The sequence below is a fragment of the Ursus maritimus genome, unplaced genomic scaffold (genome assembly GCF_017311325.1).
Source record: "Ursus maritimus isolate PB19 unplaced genomic scaffold, ASM1731132v1 scaffold_2, whole genome shotgun sequence".
Taxonomy (NCBI): Eukaryota; Metazoa; Chordata; class Mammalia; order Carnivora; family Ursidae; genus Ursus; species Ursus maritimus.
Window position 1 is genome coordinate 54379473 of NW_024424452.1, and position 17397 is coordinate 54396869.

The 17397-nt window shown below is 37.9% G+C and overlaps 1 protein-coding gene across 1 annotated transcript in view; it reads left to right on the forward strand.

The window, feature by feature from the left end:
* The window catches only part of USH2A (usherin), a 676781-nt gene that overhangs the window by 271958 nt on the left and 387426 nt on the right, over positions 1-17397 (forward strand). The window contains exons 24-29 of the mRNA XM_040636016.1: positions 835-1014; positions 2044-2174; positions 7171-7444; positions 11899-12102; positions 12227-12307; positions 15083-15277. Of these exons, the coding sequence (XP_040491950.1) occupies positions 835-1014; positions 2044-2174; positions 7171-7444; positions 11899-12102; positions 12227-12307; positions 15083-15277 (1065 nt within the window). The remainder of the gene's footprint in view (positions 1-834; positions 1015-2043; positions 2175-7170; positions 7445-11898; positions 12103-12226; positions 12308-15082; positions 15278-17397) is intronic.

Genomic DNA, 17397 nt, shown 5'->3' on the forward strand with positions numbered 1-17397 from the left:
CACACGAGAGAAAGAGAGAGAGAGAAAGAAAGAGAGAGAGAGTGAGTGCTCTCGAGCCTTTGTCCTTGTTCCTTATCCCTCAGGTACACTTCTTGGCTATGGTACATCCATGCACCTGGAGGAGAACATACCCTGACACCAAGTACCCTTCCTCTAGAGGACATATCTTCATTATAAATAAATAATCTGATATTGTGCATATAAAGTGACTTCGTAGAACTTTGATTGCTGGTGAATACCTTCCCTAGAATCAGGTCATACACTCCAAAGCCAAGAACCAAGCTTTGTGCTGTATGAAAAGTTTCTCTTTCTCTAATTCTCTCATTTGCTCACTTTCTTTCTTTCCCAACCCCTTTATTACCACCCTGCTTGCTATGTTCATAAACTCCACATCTGCCTGGTCCAGGGTGTCCTAAAATTAAGGTCAACATTGCATTAATTCCTAAATATGAAATCAAATTATTGACTCACTTGTATAACAGACTGGTTCATCATGATGAAGAAACTAAACTACAAACTATAGATTTAATAGAAACACTTCCTTCAAATTTTTAAAAACTTGTTATAACACTTTTATTTTTAAGATTAGTGGCAGATGAAACCTCATTAGTTCAGAAGGCAATATTCTGGCTACTACTGAACCAGGGCTAAACAAGATAATTGTACCACTTAGCACAAGTGATGGTGTGGTGTTTACGTGAATTGTTAGGAGTTTTGCAGTAAATAGGTAGTGAGAGCTTAAATTAATTTCTTTAATTTTAATGGCGCATAAAATTAATTGCTTGAAAAAAATTTTCAAAGTACATATTTCTTGATATCTACCAACTCCTACAGACATAATCCAAAAGGGTTTTGTGGGCTGTGTCAAGGATATGTATTTTATGAAGAAGTATAACCCTTTTGCTATTTGGGAGCCTCTGGTCTGGCAGAGTGCTGAAGAACATATCAACGTGTATAACAGCTGGGAGGGTTGCCCCACTTCGTTACAAGACGGAGCCCAGTTCCTAGGAACAGGTAAGGTTCTAAAACAGATACCAATGATTGCTTAGCATGTATGTTCTATCCTTTGCACAATTTGATCTCCCTGGTCCAATTACATTGACCTCACATGAACTTAGTATCAAAGAAATACCTACTTATGCCGTGATATACATAGATATATTATCAAAGTCTGAATATGTAATATAAGTTGTAAGACTCATATATTCATATATCAGATCTCTGTTAGCCCACGGCAATTCTTGGTTGACATATGGTAGTGTCAAAACTATCTTTTGGTAAGTCAATTGTTCTACTTAGAATGTGGTTTTACTTAAAAAGATGTTTTGAAAGCATTTTATTTACCAGGTTAATCCACAAATATCTATTTATCCCATTATATAGACGGACAGTATTCTCAAGAGTAAAATTTCAGCTATGTAATGGGATGAGTAGGCCGTTAAGGGAAAGCTGGAAGATATCACTGCCATTACTGCCATTGCTCCTAAGGCTGCCACAAAGGTGAGGGGCAGTGTCCCTGGCAGACCTCCCCAGCCGCAGTCTCTGCCTGGCAGACAACCAGGGTGGGGGGTGGAAGGGAGTACGGTGACTTGGTAGAAAGTACTTCTTCAAATGCAAAGCCACTGCTGCCTCCTACATCTTTAACTAAGCTGGTTACTTATTAAGTTGCTTAAACTACCTTCAGAATAGAAAAGTAAATAATATCCTACTCTGTGCACTTTTCCATTGCTCTTTTCTCAACACTGTCATTACTCTGAATTTATCTTAGTCAATGCAATTTCTTATTGTGAATACCGATAGAAAACAGTAATAGTCTTAATCATATCCATGATTTAGAGAGTAAATTGCTTCCTCTTAAAATGTATATCGAGTTCACTCTGCCACTTCTGTACAATTACAAGGGGGATTTCTTAACATCGATTTGCATCTTCTTTTGTAGAGATTTACTCAATGACAATATACGTCCTAGTCTTTGTACCGTCTTTACAATGCTGACAGTAGTGCTTTGCTCATGCTGATATGTACATTTCCTTTTCTTTAAAGGGTTCCTGGAACTTCATCCATATGTGTTTCATGGTGGAATGGATTTTGAGATTTCCTTTAAGTTCAGAACTGACCGATTGAATGGATTGCTTCTTTTTGTTTACAACAAAGATGGACCTGATTTTCTTGCTGTATGTAAAGTTACTTAGTTAGATTTACTTTAAAATATCAGATGTAACTTTAAGTAAGCCATGAGTTTATAATATGCTAAATTGGGATTTCTTTTGAAATTCACTTTTGTTTTCATTTTCTTCCCGAAGTCATCTTTAGTTTTGGAGTCCTGTGAAACATTTTGTGCTTTAGGATCATGATTTTTTAAGATGACCATTATTCCTGTGAAAATTGAATTTTAGCAAAACAGAGTAGTTATGAGGAATTAAGAAAATCCCATTTAGTTTCCCAATATTCAAAAAATGTTATTTCCTTCATTAATTTTTGACATAACAGTGTCAAAAAACTATATATAATAAATATATATATTTTTAAAGATTTATTTATTTTAGAGAGTGTATGTGTGTGTACAAGTGGAAGAAGGGGAGAGGGAGAGAATCTTCAAACAGATTTTCTGCTAAGCATGGAGCCCGACTCAGAACTCAGTCTCAGGACCCATGAGCTCATGACCTGAGCTAAAACCAAGAGTCAAATGCTTAACTAACTGTGCCACCCAGGTGCCCCTATAATAAATATATTTCATATTATACACATACACACACATACAGTAATTTATAAAAGTACAGTAAACATTCATGAACCTACCACCCAACCCAAGAACTAAAAAAATCACTTTTTGCATTTACTTACGTAGGGTCTTTCCTATCCCATGTCCTTATCTATCTCTAGAACTAATATGTAATCAGAATTTTGTGTTTATTATCCCCTTGCATATTGTTATAGTTTGAACACCATGTATGAATGCCTAAAATTTCTTGTTTTTGACATTCCTAAAGTTGCGTCATGTTCTACTTTTAGGCAATTGTTTTTTGCACTCGACGTTATTTTTGAGTCATTCATGTTCTCCATAGAGGTACACATTTTCATGGCTGTGTAATTTATCTCTTCTCCTGTCAATGACATATTGGTTGTTTCCATGTCTTTGCTATGGCAAACAAATCTGCTATGAACATTTTTATACATTTCTCTAAATATAGTGGGCAAGTGTAACTCCTTTTACTTGCTTTAATCAGACAGTCAGATATCATTGTCAAAAATAAGTATGTGATTAAAATGTTAACTTTTAAAAAGTTATTTTATTAAAGAACTTGCATAGAATCAAGGGAAAATTATGAACATCTTAACCTCATTGCTCATATCTAGGCAAATAGCTAATAAAACACACATCTTGGTGATTTTATGATTCTAAGATATTTTCAGTTCATTGATTTTGTACAGTCCTAGATTATATACCGTCAGTTTTGCTGACCAGGTAAGTAGAAATATATCGCTTTACAGTATTTATTAAAATTTCAGCTTACTTAAAGAATTTATTTGTCCTCCTATTTACTGTTGGCCTCCCTCACTGAAATGTAATCTCTCTGAACACAGGGCTTTGGCTGTCTTCTTTACAGATCTATCTTCGGTGCCTACCACTTGCACCTGTTAAGTGTTTGATAAAGATTGTTGAATGAATGAATGAGTGAACCTGTAAATGAGTTCATGTTGGGGTGATCCTCACTAAGCATTCTTTAATCATCTATATGTGCATAAATTCTGGGGAAGATGCAAAGATATTTTCATTGGGCCTTTCCTCATAAGGACCACTTGCCACTATTGGAGGGTCACATGTCCTGCTATAGCCCCCTCCAACCTTCCATCTTCCTCCATTCATTGATTTTGGAAATTAATACATTTCCACCATATTGAATAATAATGTTGACTTTAAGCTTTAATGACAAATCAAAACATTAAGACAAATATATATTGAATGTCTACTATGTGTTGTGCTAGACTTTCTTTTCACACTTCCAGTATTGCTGTAAGGGAAGCAGACATTCCTTACATTCTACTTTTCAATATCTGAGGACTTAGGCTTCTTCCAGATTATCTCTCAATAAAAATTCTTCCTGTTATCCTAAGTAACCTCAATATACATGGCTATCCTCTGGAGCTTATTGACTCAAAGTTTTTGCTGCTAAAATCTTAAATCTCAAAATATAACCTCATAACCCTACAGCTTTCATTCTCTCTTACTGAGTTCACTAAGACATTGAGACCATTGGTTGTCAGACCACTTTCTGTTTAACTTCCTTGCTCCTTACCTCAGACACCATAATACAGCTTTTCAACCATTTTTCTGTCAACACCATCGTCTTGCATCTTCAGTTCCACAACTCCGGATCAATCAGTCTAGCTCCCTAGCTTTTCAGTTGCAACAGCCAGTTTACTGACCACCATGGGAGAACCAATATAAGTATGAAGACTAGTGACACACAGAGTTTTGAGTTTTCCGATTCCTTCATTCAACAGTGTTTCTTGTTTATAGGATTTGTGCATAGGTTAGATGTGGAACATGAAAGAAAAAGAATGTCAGCACTGGAAAACACCACAACCTGAAGGTCTTCAGAGTCTCATTCTTAGAATGGAAAGAAACATAATCTCTTCATTTTCCAAACTCTCGACCTATAGCTTTTTTTATGTGCCAAGTGTGGTTTCACTCTCGTGACTCAGGAGAACAAATACATAATTACCATGCTTCCAACCAAAGTTAATACTTCTATCTTTACTCTAGATTCTATCCCTTCTCCTGCAAGAGCTTGTGCTGTGAATTTTCCCCTTTTTGTTAGTTCCAGTGTTCCTTCTGCATTGGATCTTCTCCCTCAACATATAAAATGGTTGAGCCTCATTTATTTTACATTTTTTTCCTTTTGACTTTGAAAGTTCTTCCTTTGTACTTTCCTTCCTTTCATAGTCTGTTGCATTGAAAGTAATTACTCTGGTTATTTCTACTTTTTTTTTATTATCACATTTCTGTCCTCAAAACTACTGCACATTATGATTCCTGCTCCTACTACATTCCACTGCAGAACATTCTAATGTTGCCAGTGACCCCTGCACTTTCTAGTCTAATAGGTAATTTTCAGTCCTTATCTTACTTGATCTTCCTCTATCATCTTTTTTTCTTAAAATATTCTGCTCTACTGACTTTCCAAAATACTAGTTGCTCTTGATTTTCATTAAATCCTTATGGTTTCTCCAAGAAGATCGTTGTCAACTTAAGGAATTACATCTACTCTATTTTCTTCTTAAAATGTCGGTCTGGCTGAGGACTCTATAATCTCTCACCTTTTCACTGCTTTTACACTAACTAGATGATCTTATTTATCTTCTCACAAACTTTTTCTATTTTACTGGCCTATCTTTATGTTTGACTGCCTCAAAAAAAGTTTCTTCTGGATGTTTACAGACATCTCAAACTCAGTATATTTAAAATTGACCTCATTTCTCACTGACAATGATAATATCAAGTCTTTCTTCCCTAGTGCTTTCCATATTGTGATGGTGGTAAAACACACCCAAGCAAGAAAGAACATAGGTATCCTTGACTTCCTTTTCATTCATCTAACACATTCAGCTATTTGCCAGTCCTGCTGAGACTTTAAAAGCTGAGTTGCTTTTAAAAATATCTCTTTGACTGAGTTTTCACTGTCTTCACCATTGTTACCTGTGTTTCAATGGTTCTCAAATTTTTCTCACAACCGTAGTGATTCCCTAATAGGTTTCTCCAGTTCCAGTGCAGCTTTCATTTCCAGTACGAACTTCCTAAGACTGGTAGGGTAAACTTTCAGCACAAGATAATAGTGGAAAGAATATAGCCTTTAGTGTCAGACAGACAAGAGAAAGATGTACGTTTTCCATATCATCAAAATCCTCCAAAACTTTGCTTCTACATACCTGGTGGGACTCTTTCTAACTCCCCCCACCATATGAATCCCATCTTACCTAATTTAGTCTTTTTTTCTAAACCTAATTAGCTCATACATATCTCCATGCCGCTGAATGTGTTCATCTCCCTTTGTTGAAGGATTCTCCATGAATCCTACATACTTCCAAACGTCTTAATTTCAACCTTTCTCAGTTCCCAGGGAACAAAATATATATCCTTTCCTTGCTGTCATTGTACCCAGTTCTTCTCTTGGTAATGGTATTACCCCAGATGTTTGCCTCTGCTATTGGGCAATGTGATTCTTGGGAACAATGTTTATCTTTTAGCAGCAGGTTCATGGAACATAGTGGGGGACTCAATATTTATTGAATGAATGGATTCATGACTGCTTATCTAATGTACTTCACAAAAAATGATATTTACATAGAAAAACTAATTATTTTTATCTGGAATTACTTAATTTCATTTGACATGATTGATCTCAAATTTTTAAGTATCCTATTTTTGCTGGTTTGAGTTCTAACAAAATAAAAACGTAGTAGATAAAATAATTGTCATGTAACATTTTGATGAGAAACATATGGAGGCATTTCCTTTACCATGAAAATTTGGGTAAAATATATTTGTATTAGAAAATGACACCTTAATCTAAAAGAATACACATAGAAGCAATTACGTTCGTTAGAGATTTAGAATAATAAAACTGAAATATTGAATCAAAATCCATCTTACAAATTTGAAATTGAGTTCACCAACCAGTTAAAATAAGCTTAATCAGGCTTGACATTTCATTTTCTTATTGTCTTGTCATATTTTTCCCCAAAATTAAATTGATATATGAGGTAGTATTTTCTCATTTTCTAAAAACTCAAGTAAAAATAGAGTCATAGTTCAAACTATTCTCTTTAGTCATTCAGTCACTTATGCCAGGGCTTAATCTTACCTGTGTTGCATACAAAAAAAATAAATAAAGTTTTTGCCTACATTATGTTGTATCACATTGTATAATCATTACTGGGTATGAATTTGTTTGACTCAATACAACATTCTTCCCGTCAATTATAAGCTTGCAAAGTACTCCATTATGTGTTACTCCAGTCCCGCTTAGAATAAAGTAGAACATTTTTATAGAGTGCTTTCAGGGAAATTTGTTGCTTTTCTTCAAGAAATTGACCTTCTGCTCTCTCCCAAACTGCCATTCTGCAGTCTTTTTATATACCTATTTTCTTTTTTAATGTGAAATACAGATGGAACTGAAGAGTGGAATATTGAGCTTCCGGTTAAATACCAGTCTTTCCTTGACACAAGTGGATCTATGGGTCGGGCTGTCCTATTGTGATGGAAAGTGGAATAAAGTGATTATTAAAAAGAAAGGTTCCATCATATCAGCAAGCATGAATGAACTGAGGAAGTGTGTGTCACAGTCCAGAGCCCAGCCCCTGATGGTGAATTCCCCAGTCTACATGGGAGGAACCCCACAGGAGCTGCAGGACTCTTTTAAACACCTGAGTTTGGAACAAGGTAAAGTCCATCTGGAGGAATTCCCAAATAAATACAGCTCTGGTCCTACCAGGTTTTAGTGGGTTTGTGTTTTAAGATATAACAACAGAGTCAGGTTGGAAGCAATACCTACCTACCCCTTTTTTGCAGCTCTAAAAAAAATCAGAATGTTTCTTCAAATAGTTTTGTATGTTGCCCTTAAGACCGTGCCCTCACACCTGTTTATAATCAGTATACTTATTCTAACTTGTCTTCAGCAAATATAATTGTAATTTATGTATATATTTCCTAATGTGTTTTCTGGGTCTTTCAGATACTGATCATTTTCTGGTGAAAAACACAAATTAGGTATTGTGCACAACTAAGAAAAATGGCATTAAATTCACTGGGATTTTTTTTTCTGACATAACTGCTAATTGTCTCTGCATTTCCATGGAGCTCTATAGCAAAACACATGAAAGGGTGGCTTTAGTTGAATTTTAAGCATACTGGTGAAAAACCTATATTTCATTTATTATTAATAACCATGAATGAAAGAAAAAGTGCATGAATACATGACTTATAACTAAAGCAAGCATTTAACTCATATAATGAATTTGAACATAATCAGAGAAATTATTAATTCAAAAAGGCTAACTTTAACGTATGCTGTGTGCAGAATTCATGGTTCTGAAAGCTTTACATGAGAATAAGTGAGTCAGCTCTTCATAACAAGCCCCTGTGTTCAATATTATTATTTAAATCCCCGTTTTACAGATGAGGAAACTGAAAAGCAAAGTAACCTGCCCAAGGTCACATGGCCAGTAAGCAGAGAGCAAGTCTTTCTGTCTCAGGCTGCCTGGTGTCAAAATCCACTCTTCTTATTATAATCAAGTGTTTTCTTTAATGGGCATTGGCCAGTGTTCCTTTTCTACAAATTGGGGAAAGCACAGAAACTTCTAGTTTGCGACTAAGCATGCTCCCATGTAGAAAACGTTCTCTACATATTTCAAAATCTATGTACCACGAATGGTTAAAATTTCCATGAAGCAGTCTTTGCCTATTTGGTAAGTACATAAAGATTTAAATGCCTTTGAATAGAAAATATATGGCAAGCTCTAAGGAGACTTTTAGAAGGGTACTAGTAAGGAGTTAATGAATATCTGGGGTGTAAGACAGTAATGACATTTTCAAGGCACTTAAGATGTAACAGCAGCTAAAAATATTACATTCATATAAGGGCTTCTCCTGGTTTTCAGGTTTCTGAGGTTAGAAAGAGCTCGAAAACCCTTTATGTGAGCAAGATTACTTGATCCTACTTACATCTAGGAAAAAAATCCCCTGCATATGTCCAATTATACTTTGAAAAGTACACAAAAAAACATTACTATGATGGGCATAGAGACGTGGAGTTAGCCAAATATTAACTGAAATTATAAGACGATCATGATTATGAGTTTAACACGTCAACATAAACCCAATGGGGATAATTTAATCTGCACTATGACTAAATCTGTGAGACTGAAAGATATTTTATTGATGGGTAATACTAAATTTTTATCATTGCAGTATCATACATATCAGTGGTTCTCAAGCCACTGATAAAATATTGAAGTATAGTAGCTGGAACATAGTAAGAACTCAATAAAATGAGCTGTCATTATTATTACTATTCAAGATACATTGGAATCTCCTGGAAAGGTTATTAAAAATGCAGATTTTATGACCCTACTCCCTAAGATTCTGACTCAGATGCTTTGAATGATACTTATCTATATAGGTAACTTCACGTTTTATACAGCGATCAGGAGAATATTCACCATATGGGGGTACTGCCAGTACGTAGTAAATTGCAATTAAAATTAATCATGTTCACTTATTGTATTTTTTTTCAATCCATTCTCAAATGGTCTTAAAAATGTTCTGTGCTTCTTAATTAGCAGCTTTTTCCAGAGGCTCTGCTTTGTGGTCATATTATGCTATTTTTTCCCGTATCCATTAATGTTGTAATCTTCCTTTGAATCAAATGCAAATTAACTTTCCTCTGTAGTTTGGAAATGCTGGGCAACCTAATTTGCTGAAGATGTGTCACCTCAAATCATGGGCATTTACCTTAGAACTACCACTTGGGGCTATCACTTACCTGCAAGTTGGGGGCGACGGGGCTGTGGCACATGGGATCGCAGATTATGCTCTGACCCAAGCCCTGTGTGGAGAAGGCAGGAGTAGGGGCTGGAAGCCAGCCTTCCTACCAGCTAGTGCCCCCATTTTGGGCTGCCTCCTCCAGTAGGGCTACTGTCTTTCTGATTTGTCAACTTAGAATTCTGGGCCACCTTGTAGTTATTCAGAGGCCTGGGGGTGGGGAGTCATCTTTGATTCTCAGAAGGAAGCAAAGGAGGCATCTCCATCTCTCCCACAGATAGGCCCCTTTCCCCTCCTCCTATCCTAACACCCCATTCAAAATTTGAAGGTAACTGAAGAGTATTTCTGGTGGAAATTATTCTGATGGTGCAGAATTGGAAGAACGGTGACTTGATTGGACAAAACTCTCTGTCTGCTTTAAGCTAGCACAGTGAGGACCACAGACTAGAGCTCAGGATTTGTCACCTCCAAGGCCTGAGGCCGGAGTACGACTTCCTAAGGAGGATTAATACTTAGAAGCCTCATCCGATGACTCTCTGGACCTTTTTCTTTATCTCCAGAATGAAGGAAGTCTACCTCTGGGGCCTTTCCCAAATTTAAAATTCCATCCCATGAATTGATTCTTAAGGCATTTCTTAGTTATAATTTTTTAAATTGTAATGAAATATACATAAAATTTACCATCTTAACCATCAAGTGTACAGTTCAGTGGCATTAAGTGTATTTCCATTGCTGTGCAGCCATTGTCACCATCCATCTCCAGAACTCTTTCCATCTTGCAAAGCTGAAGCTCTGTGTGCTTTAAACAGCAATGGGACTTTTCTTGTAACAGCACTCAGGGGTTTGCCAAAGCTACCTTTCCACGGTTCGCATTTTGTTGGTAGAGAAGTGGGGTACAGAGAAGTTAGGTAACTGAACTCCGAGCCATCGGAAAATTGCTGCTGGTAAAGAAATCAGAATTCTTAACTTCTGAATTTTCAAGCAGTTGCTTTCATACTGAGCTTCATTGCTTTTATTTCAACTCAGCCAACTTATTGCGTGTCTACTGTGTGTTCAAGATAGATGAGCAGTATTGATCAGTCGGGCCTGGAGGAATGCGAATACTAGCAAAGACATTTTAAAAGGAACTAGGCTGCAACTTAATGTGTTAGAAGACATAATAAAACATCGTATAAATGCTGAAGAGAACAATATGGTCATTGTTGCTATTAGCTTATTTTACTGTTAGGCATTGCATTATGTTTTATTTTCTCTTCCTGCTGATGTGCTTTCATCTTGAAAAGAGTGAAGCTTGTGTTTGGGGCCTTTCAAACTTGACAGCATTTTGTTCGGAAAGAGCGTGTGTGTATACTGTCTCAAACTCAGTCTGTCTCCTCTTTGACAATTTTGTGCAGTGTTCTGGGCAGAGTGCTGCCAACCCTCATTGAGCTGATCTCTGTTTACACAAAATAGCATGTAATTCAGAGCCACTGCTACTTCCTGGCCGACTGGATGCCCTCCGGTCCTCTAACAAGAGAGCAGAGCACCCTCCTCATTCATTTCTTCTGCATTCCCTGGTAAACTTCCCAGAACTCCCCTGCACCGTGGTCGTGCTAAAGTCGACTGGGTAGAATACACATTCCGAGAAACCTGCGGGTGTTGCCATTGCCAGAGCGGAATGTGCTACCTGGTGACCCACTGTGGAGAGTCAAAATTATGGAACTCAGGGAAAATGGTGGCGCGTAGTGATGGCTCCTTCCTATGCTGATTTAACTGGGACTTAGTTCTATAACTCTGAAATGATTCTAACGGAGTTCATGTCAATATCTCAGGATTCCAGTATAATTTGAAACTACCTTCTCCCTCCCACTATCTTGCATAATAATCCTCAAAGGGTATTTTTCCCCCAGTGAGTTTGTTGAATAATTGTGCTCCTTCAAATCTTATTTTTAGCACTAAAACAATGATTTATATAGGTGACGGAATTTTCCAGAATTGAGGGACATGTGTCTACCCCTCTACCATAAGGTCTAATTGCCTACATTTTATTTCATAAGAATAAACAGAGTGAGAAAATGTGAGTCTAAAGAAGTATAATAAATACTTTCAATCGCATATAATCCAGCTGAATTATAATGATCACCTTATATGTTTTTTTCAAGATAACATAACTCAAAAACCTCCTCGTGACAACTTAGCCTGGTAAAAAGCAGAAGGAGGCATAAAGGATTTTCCAAATGAGACTCAAAAGTTTAAAAATTGTCTCTACAGCAGCCCCCACACCTCTTCAAAGCGTAGTACTGCTGAGGACAGAAATGATTGGTAATTAATGACTCAAGCCTTTTATGTGATATTAATCCCTTACTGTTTGCTAGGTTTCGGTGGTTGCATGAAGGATGTTAAATTTGCACGGGGTGCTGTCGTTAACTTGGCATCTGTGTCCAGCAGCGCTGTCAGAGTCAATCTGGATGGATGCCTATCAACTGACAGCATTGTTAACTGCAGGGGAAATGACTCCATCCTGGTTTACCAGGGAGAAGAGCCTAGTGTGGACGACAGTGGTCTGCAGCCTTTTACAGGTACCATGGAGGTGCTCTAAATTAAATGTTACATGTCTCCCACTTGTCGCCTCTTCCCTCCCTGCCAGCCCACTGCTAGTCCGTATGAATAATATTTTCATCTGTCTTCCTATTTCCATTTAAGAATACCTGTATCGAGTGATAGCCTCACACGAAGGAGGTATTGTATCCAGTGACTGGAGTCGGGGCCGTTCAACAGCAGCAGGTAAATAGTATTTCTCTTAAAGTGGATACGTGCACACACATGCACATGCTTGTGCATACATGTCTGTGCATGCAAGGAAAAGAAAAGACTGTATTACCCTGACGCAAGTAGCGGGTTGGTGATCTTAGGACAGAGCGTGGGTTGGTTTGCGAATGTCAGTGTTTAATGCTGAGGAGGTCAGTGTTTTGATTTCTCAATTCTTTAGTAAGTATTCGCTCAGACTTGATGCTTTCCTCTTCAAATGCAGAAGGAAGGAGATTCAAGTTGACTTAAGGATTTGATAGGCCTGTATCTATGGTCGTGTATCTAAGGAGAGGAAACTTTTACAGACTGCATAGAACCCAAGAAGCTAACGTCAGGATTGATTACCGTTGGGTGGGGGAGGCACCCTCTTGCCTCTCTCCCACAGAGGGTACATTTGAAACCATACCCTGGTCGGAAGCAGATGTGTCTTTTATCGCATCATGGCAGATGTTTGCCGTGGTGGTGACAATTAGGATCTTCAAATGGCTCTCCCAAGATAGAAATTGCTGATTGGTCTAAATTTCTTGAGTGGAGGGGAAAACAGCAGGAGATAGATTGTATTAGATTGGATCTCAGACAACCAATTTATAAGTGCTCTGGGCTTCTCACAGTGATCACAACATCTTCTCACGTGATACCATCACAAGAAGGCATTCATCATGCAAAGTTTTGTGAATCAGTAGCCTTTTACCATTTGGGGTCAAATATTGGTCAGGGAGTCAAACACATTTCAAAAGACTGCCATTTATGTCTCTTGAAGGAAGTTTATCCTTAAGTCACAGTTTGTCTAAAGGTGTGTTTTTCACCAAGATATTCTCTCATTATTAACCAGGGGCTACTAACACAGACAACTTTGAGAAATCTTCTTTATCTAAGATAATTAAATACTGAGATGGGCTACTAAGAATAATTTTCAGAGCTCTTTGCCTACAGATTTTCCAGAAGAGGACAACTTGACACTTTTCCAAGATGATTTAAATTGTCATCTATTTATAGGCAAGACTTCAGAGCTTGGAGAAAGCTGTGATATAAAATATTCATTTGTTACCAGTATATCCTCTGCCCCTATCTCGCCTCCTCTACTTTATTAACAAATACACTCTAGGGGCGCCTGGGTGGCACAGCGGTTAATCGTCTGCCTTCGGCTCAGGGCGTGATCCTGGCGTTACGGGATCGAGTCCCACATCAGGCTCTTCCGCTATGAGCCTGCTTCTTCCTCTCCAACTCCCCCTGCTTGTGTTCCCTCTCTCGCTGGCTGTCTCTCTCTGTCGAATAAATAAATAAAATCTTAAAAAAAAAAAAAACAAATACACTCTAAAGCCCGCTTTCAGTCCCAGTCAGCAACGTAAATAGGTGTCTAGAAAGTGCATTGCTTACATAGCTTAATAGTCCCCATTTTGAGTATCACCGAGAAGGTATGCAAAGAGAGCTCTGAATTTATAGCAATGATCTGACCACAAAGTCTTATGCCATAAATTCATATTTACAATCTGACCACAATAAGCAGCTACATGCTCCCAAGGGTTGGAGAATAATTGCGCTATTTAATTATTTTTGAGTCAGTTTTGCTCTGTCCCTTATGAGAAGGCCATCTGTTAGACGGCACTGTACGTTGCCCTGTACCACATTTCAGAACTAATAAAATCAACATCACTCCCGCTGTCCCTTTGCTCGCATCTTGATTGTGTGGCCTGTGGGTTTTCCGTAGGTGCCCGTGGTGTTTTAACAGCACAGACAATGGTTCTCCGCCTCTGGGCTTCTCCCCACCCTTTACATTCGCTTTGTTTCCTTTGAAGCTGTCCTATTTTATTGGTCTGAACGGTAAAGTCAGAGAAGGAGGATATTTGATGCGGGAAAACCAGAGCGATCCTCCATCGACGGGGCTCGGGAGTCCGCGGGCAGCTAGCGCCGTCCTCTCATCCATCATCCTGCCATGGAGTTTCTTGGGTTTTTCTCAGCGTTCCCAGAGCAGTCGGCTGTGATGAAGTTGTTACTGATCAGAACTGTAGAAATCTCTAATAAATAGTTAAAGGTTATGGATTTTTAAAATTAGGGGACTCGGCTTGTGAGTGAGATTTTGCGGCTCCTTTCAACTTCCTCATTTTGTGTTACGGTTTCTGAGATAACACTGAAGAAAACATCTCTGAAAGTGATTTTTGTCTAATCTCAAGGGCGCCAGTCCCTCTACCCCCCAAAATGCAATTAGGAATGTATCCTGTATATCATATCTGGTAGAACTGTGCTTTTTCAAAATTAATTTGAAAAACAATTGAATTTGGAAAATTAGATCAGTTGTTCAAGTACAAGACAATCACCTCTGTGATATTTTTTGGCTAATACGCTGAAGATATAAAAGTGTCAAACCACTATGTATAATAACAGTCTAATTATCTTGCTGCAAAGGGGTATATCATTATATTGTTTGAACTTGTTATCTGCCTACCATCCACCTCCTTCTTTATGAGCGATGTTTAAAACATGTCTGGTACATTAAATGTTTTTGGAAAAACTGGACTAGACTTGAAAGAACGTTATGTCGATGGAGTTTTGATGGTTTTGAAATATCGCTTAAACTGAATGGCTCAAGATGTGCAGTCATATTAAATCAATGCTGAAAAGTTACAACTCTAATAAATTGTATTTATGCTAATGGTTGAGTCTGATTTACTGCGGCCATTAAAAGTGAAGAATACGGGCAATAGTCTTCTGAGAATGGCCATTTTCCCTGTTTTCTCTTTTATTCTTTCATAGCTCCACAACATGTGCCAACTCCCTCAAGAGTCCGCAGCATAAACGGATATAGCATTGAGGTGACCTGGGATGAACCTGTTGTGGTGAGAGGTGTAATTGAGAAGTACGTTCTGCGGGCCTACAGAGAGGATGACCCCCGTTCACCGCGCATGCCCTCTGCCAGTTCTGAGCTTGTCAATACCAGCACCCTCACAGGTAAAGGTGATTCCTTAGGGAGTAGATTTTATTAATATTCTTTTTGTTTTGACTTTAAATAAAAACACTCTTCAAGGGTTCCCCCCCCAAAATGAGCTATTCATATATTTTGCCTGATTAAAAACAGCAAGAACCATCTAATGAGATGGAAGCTTATATCTACTCAGGATAAAGAGGATAATTCTATAATGTTAATGGGCTCTCATGTATAGCTTCATCACAAGGTTGATATCCTCTCCTCCCCAAGAGATAAGGTCACAGGTGGCTTTAGCCCTTAAACACTCCAAACACCTCCTGTAAGTGTCCTATGTATACTTATAGGACCAGCTTACCTATTTCACCATGCAAAAACGTACTCTTTGGGACTAGCCCAAGTTCACAGCGCCATTATTTATTGGAAAATTGTTGATTAAACCTAATTATGTCAAGGTAGAGGAGTATGAGAGCACCAGCAGTTTGACTGGCAAACCAGTGAATCAATTTCTCACAGGGCACTATGCCAGCCATGCAGAACGATGGCAGGGCAATGTGTGCGTACATCACACGCATGTCCCCTACTCAAATGCATGTGCAGATAGTAAGGCAGCAGTTTTCAGGTTCATGAAATGTTAAAGCACATTTAAATGGAAAGTCAGATTTAAGCCTTTGACCAAAAAAAAAAAAGTAAAATGCATCAACAAATCTGATAGAAAAAAATATTCCTCTGTCAAAGAATTTTATACCTTGAAAAATTATATGGATTTTAGAGTATAGCCTTTATTATCTTTCAGTATCTATGGGTCAACCCCATCTTACCTTTACTTCCTTCTTTAGATTCCTGAGAAACTACCACCCAAATCTATAACCAATTAAACAAAATTTCACATCTTCCAGTTCCTTCTTCCCTATTTTACCCACCTGATGAAACCCAACCAATGAAGCTCATAGTTTGCCTTTGCCTGGGCTGCACGTTAAAGCTAAGTGGGCTGGAAAAAAAAACAAAAAACAAACAAAAAAACCCAAGCAGTTTGTCACTACAAATTCTCAGTCCTCATTTTCAAATGTGCATTCGGTAATGATGCCAACCCTACCGTATTTCTATAATAAGCTCCTTCTCCTATCCTCCTCATTTAATATTTTAGATTTTTCCAAACTGTCTAAATGCTAACCTCTCTTCCTCTTCCAAATCAACTGATGGTCTTATGTATTAGATCATCTTAGACACCTGAGAAAAAACAGAACCTATTATATAGGATTTCTGTTACTCTTACTAGCAAACATATATATTAATTGCATTTTTCTGAGCAGTACGGTTGTTATTAGGGGTTAAATGCATTAATGTTTACTAAAATATTTAAAACTTTTTGCCACATTATAAGCATTTGCCATCATTATCATCTTTATTTTTTACTTTTCTCTTTTCTTTTCCTTCCTGTTTTTACAAAGCTTTCCTTATGCTATAAAAAATAAAATCTTCAAAAGTCCCCTGGACCCCAACTCTTCCTGCCTTTTCAGAGATGTGACCAGTAGCTTCTCTCCCTCCCAATCATATTTTAACTTCTCTCCATGATTGTGGCTCACAAGCTATGGTTCACCAGCATCAACAGCATTACCGGAGACCTTGTTGTTAATGTAAATTCTCCAGCCCACCCACACTGAATGCTGAATCAGCAACTCTGGAGGCAGAGCTCAGCAATCCTTGTTTTAATAAGCCCTCCTCATCTGACACTGAAGCATGCCAAAGTTGGAGAACCATTGCCCAGATGGATTCTTCCCACGACCATTCAAACACTATCAACCCCCATTGTTAAATATAAACAAGCAGACAATTACTGAAAACCATCCTTTTATCTAAATTCCTTTCCAACTATGGCTCCCTCTCTCCTCTTTCCAAACTTGCTTCTAGCAAGAAGTATTTATGGATGTTGTCCCCATTTCTTCACTTTATGGGGCTTCTGTGTACTTGTTTTGCTAAGGACACCAACAACTTCCTATTTACCTTTGTAAAGAACACTTCACAATCCTGGTCTCCACTGCTAACATCATTCTACATAGTAGATTTCTTACCATTTCTTGAAGTATTTCTTTGCTTCAGTGACTCTTCTGTTTACCTCCCAGTTCTCAGCCCCTTTATTTGGTGT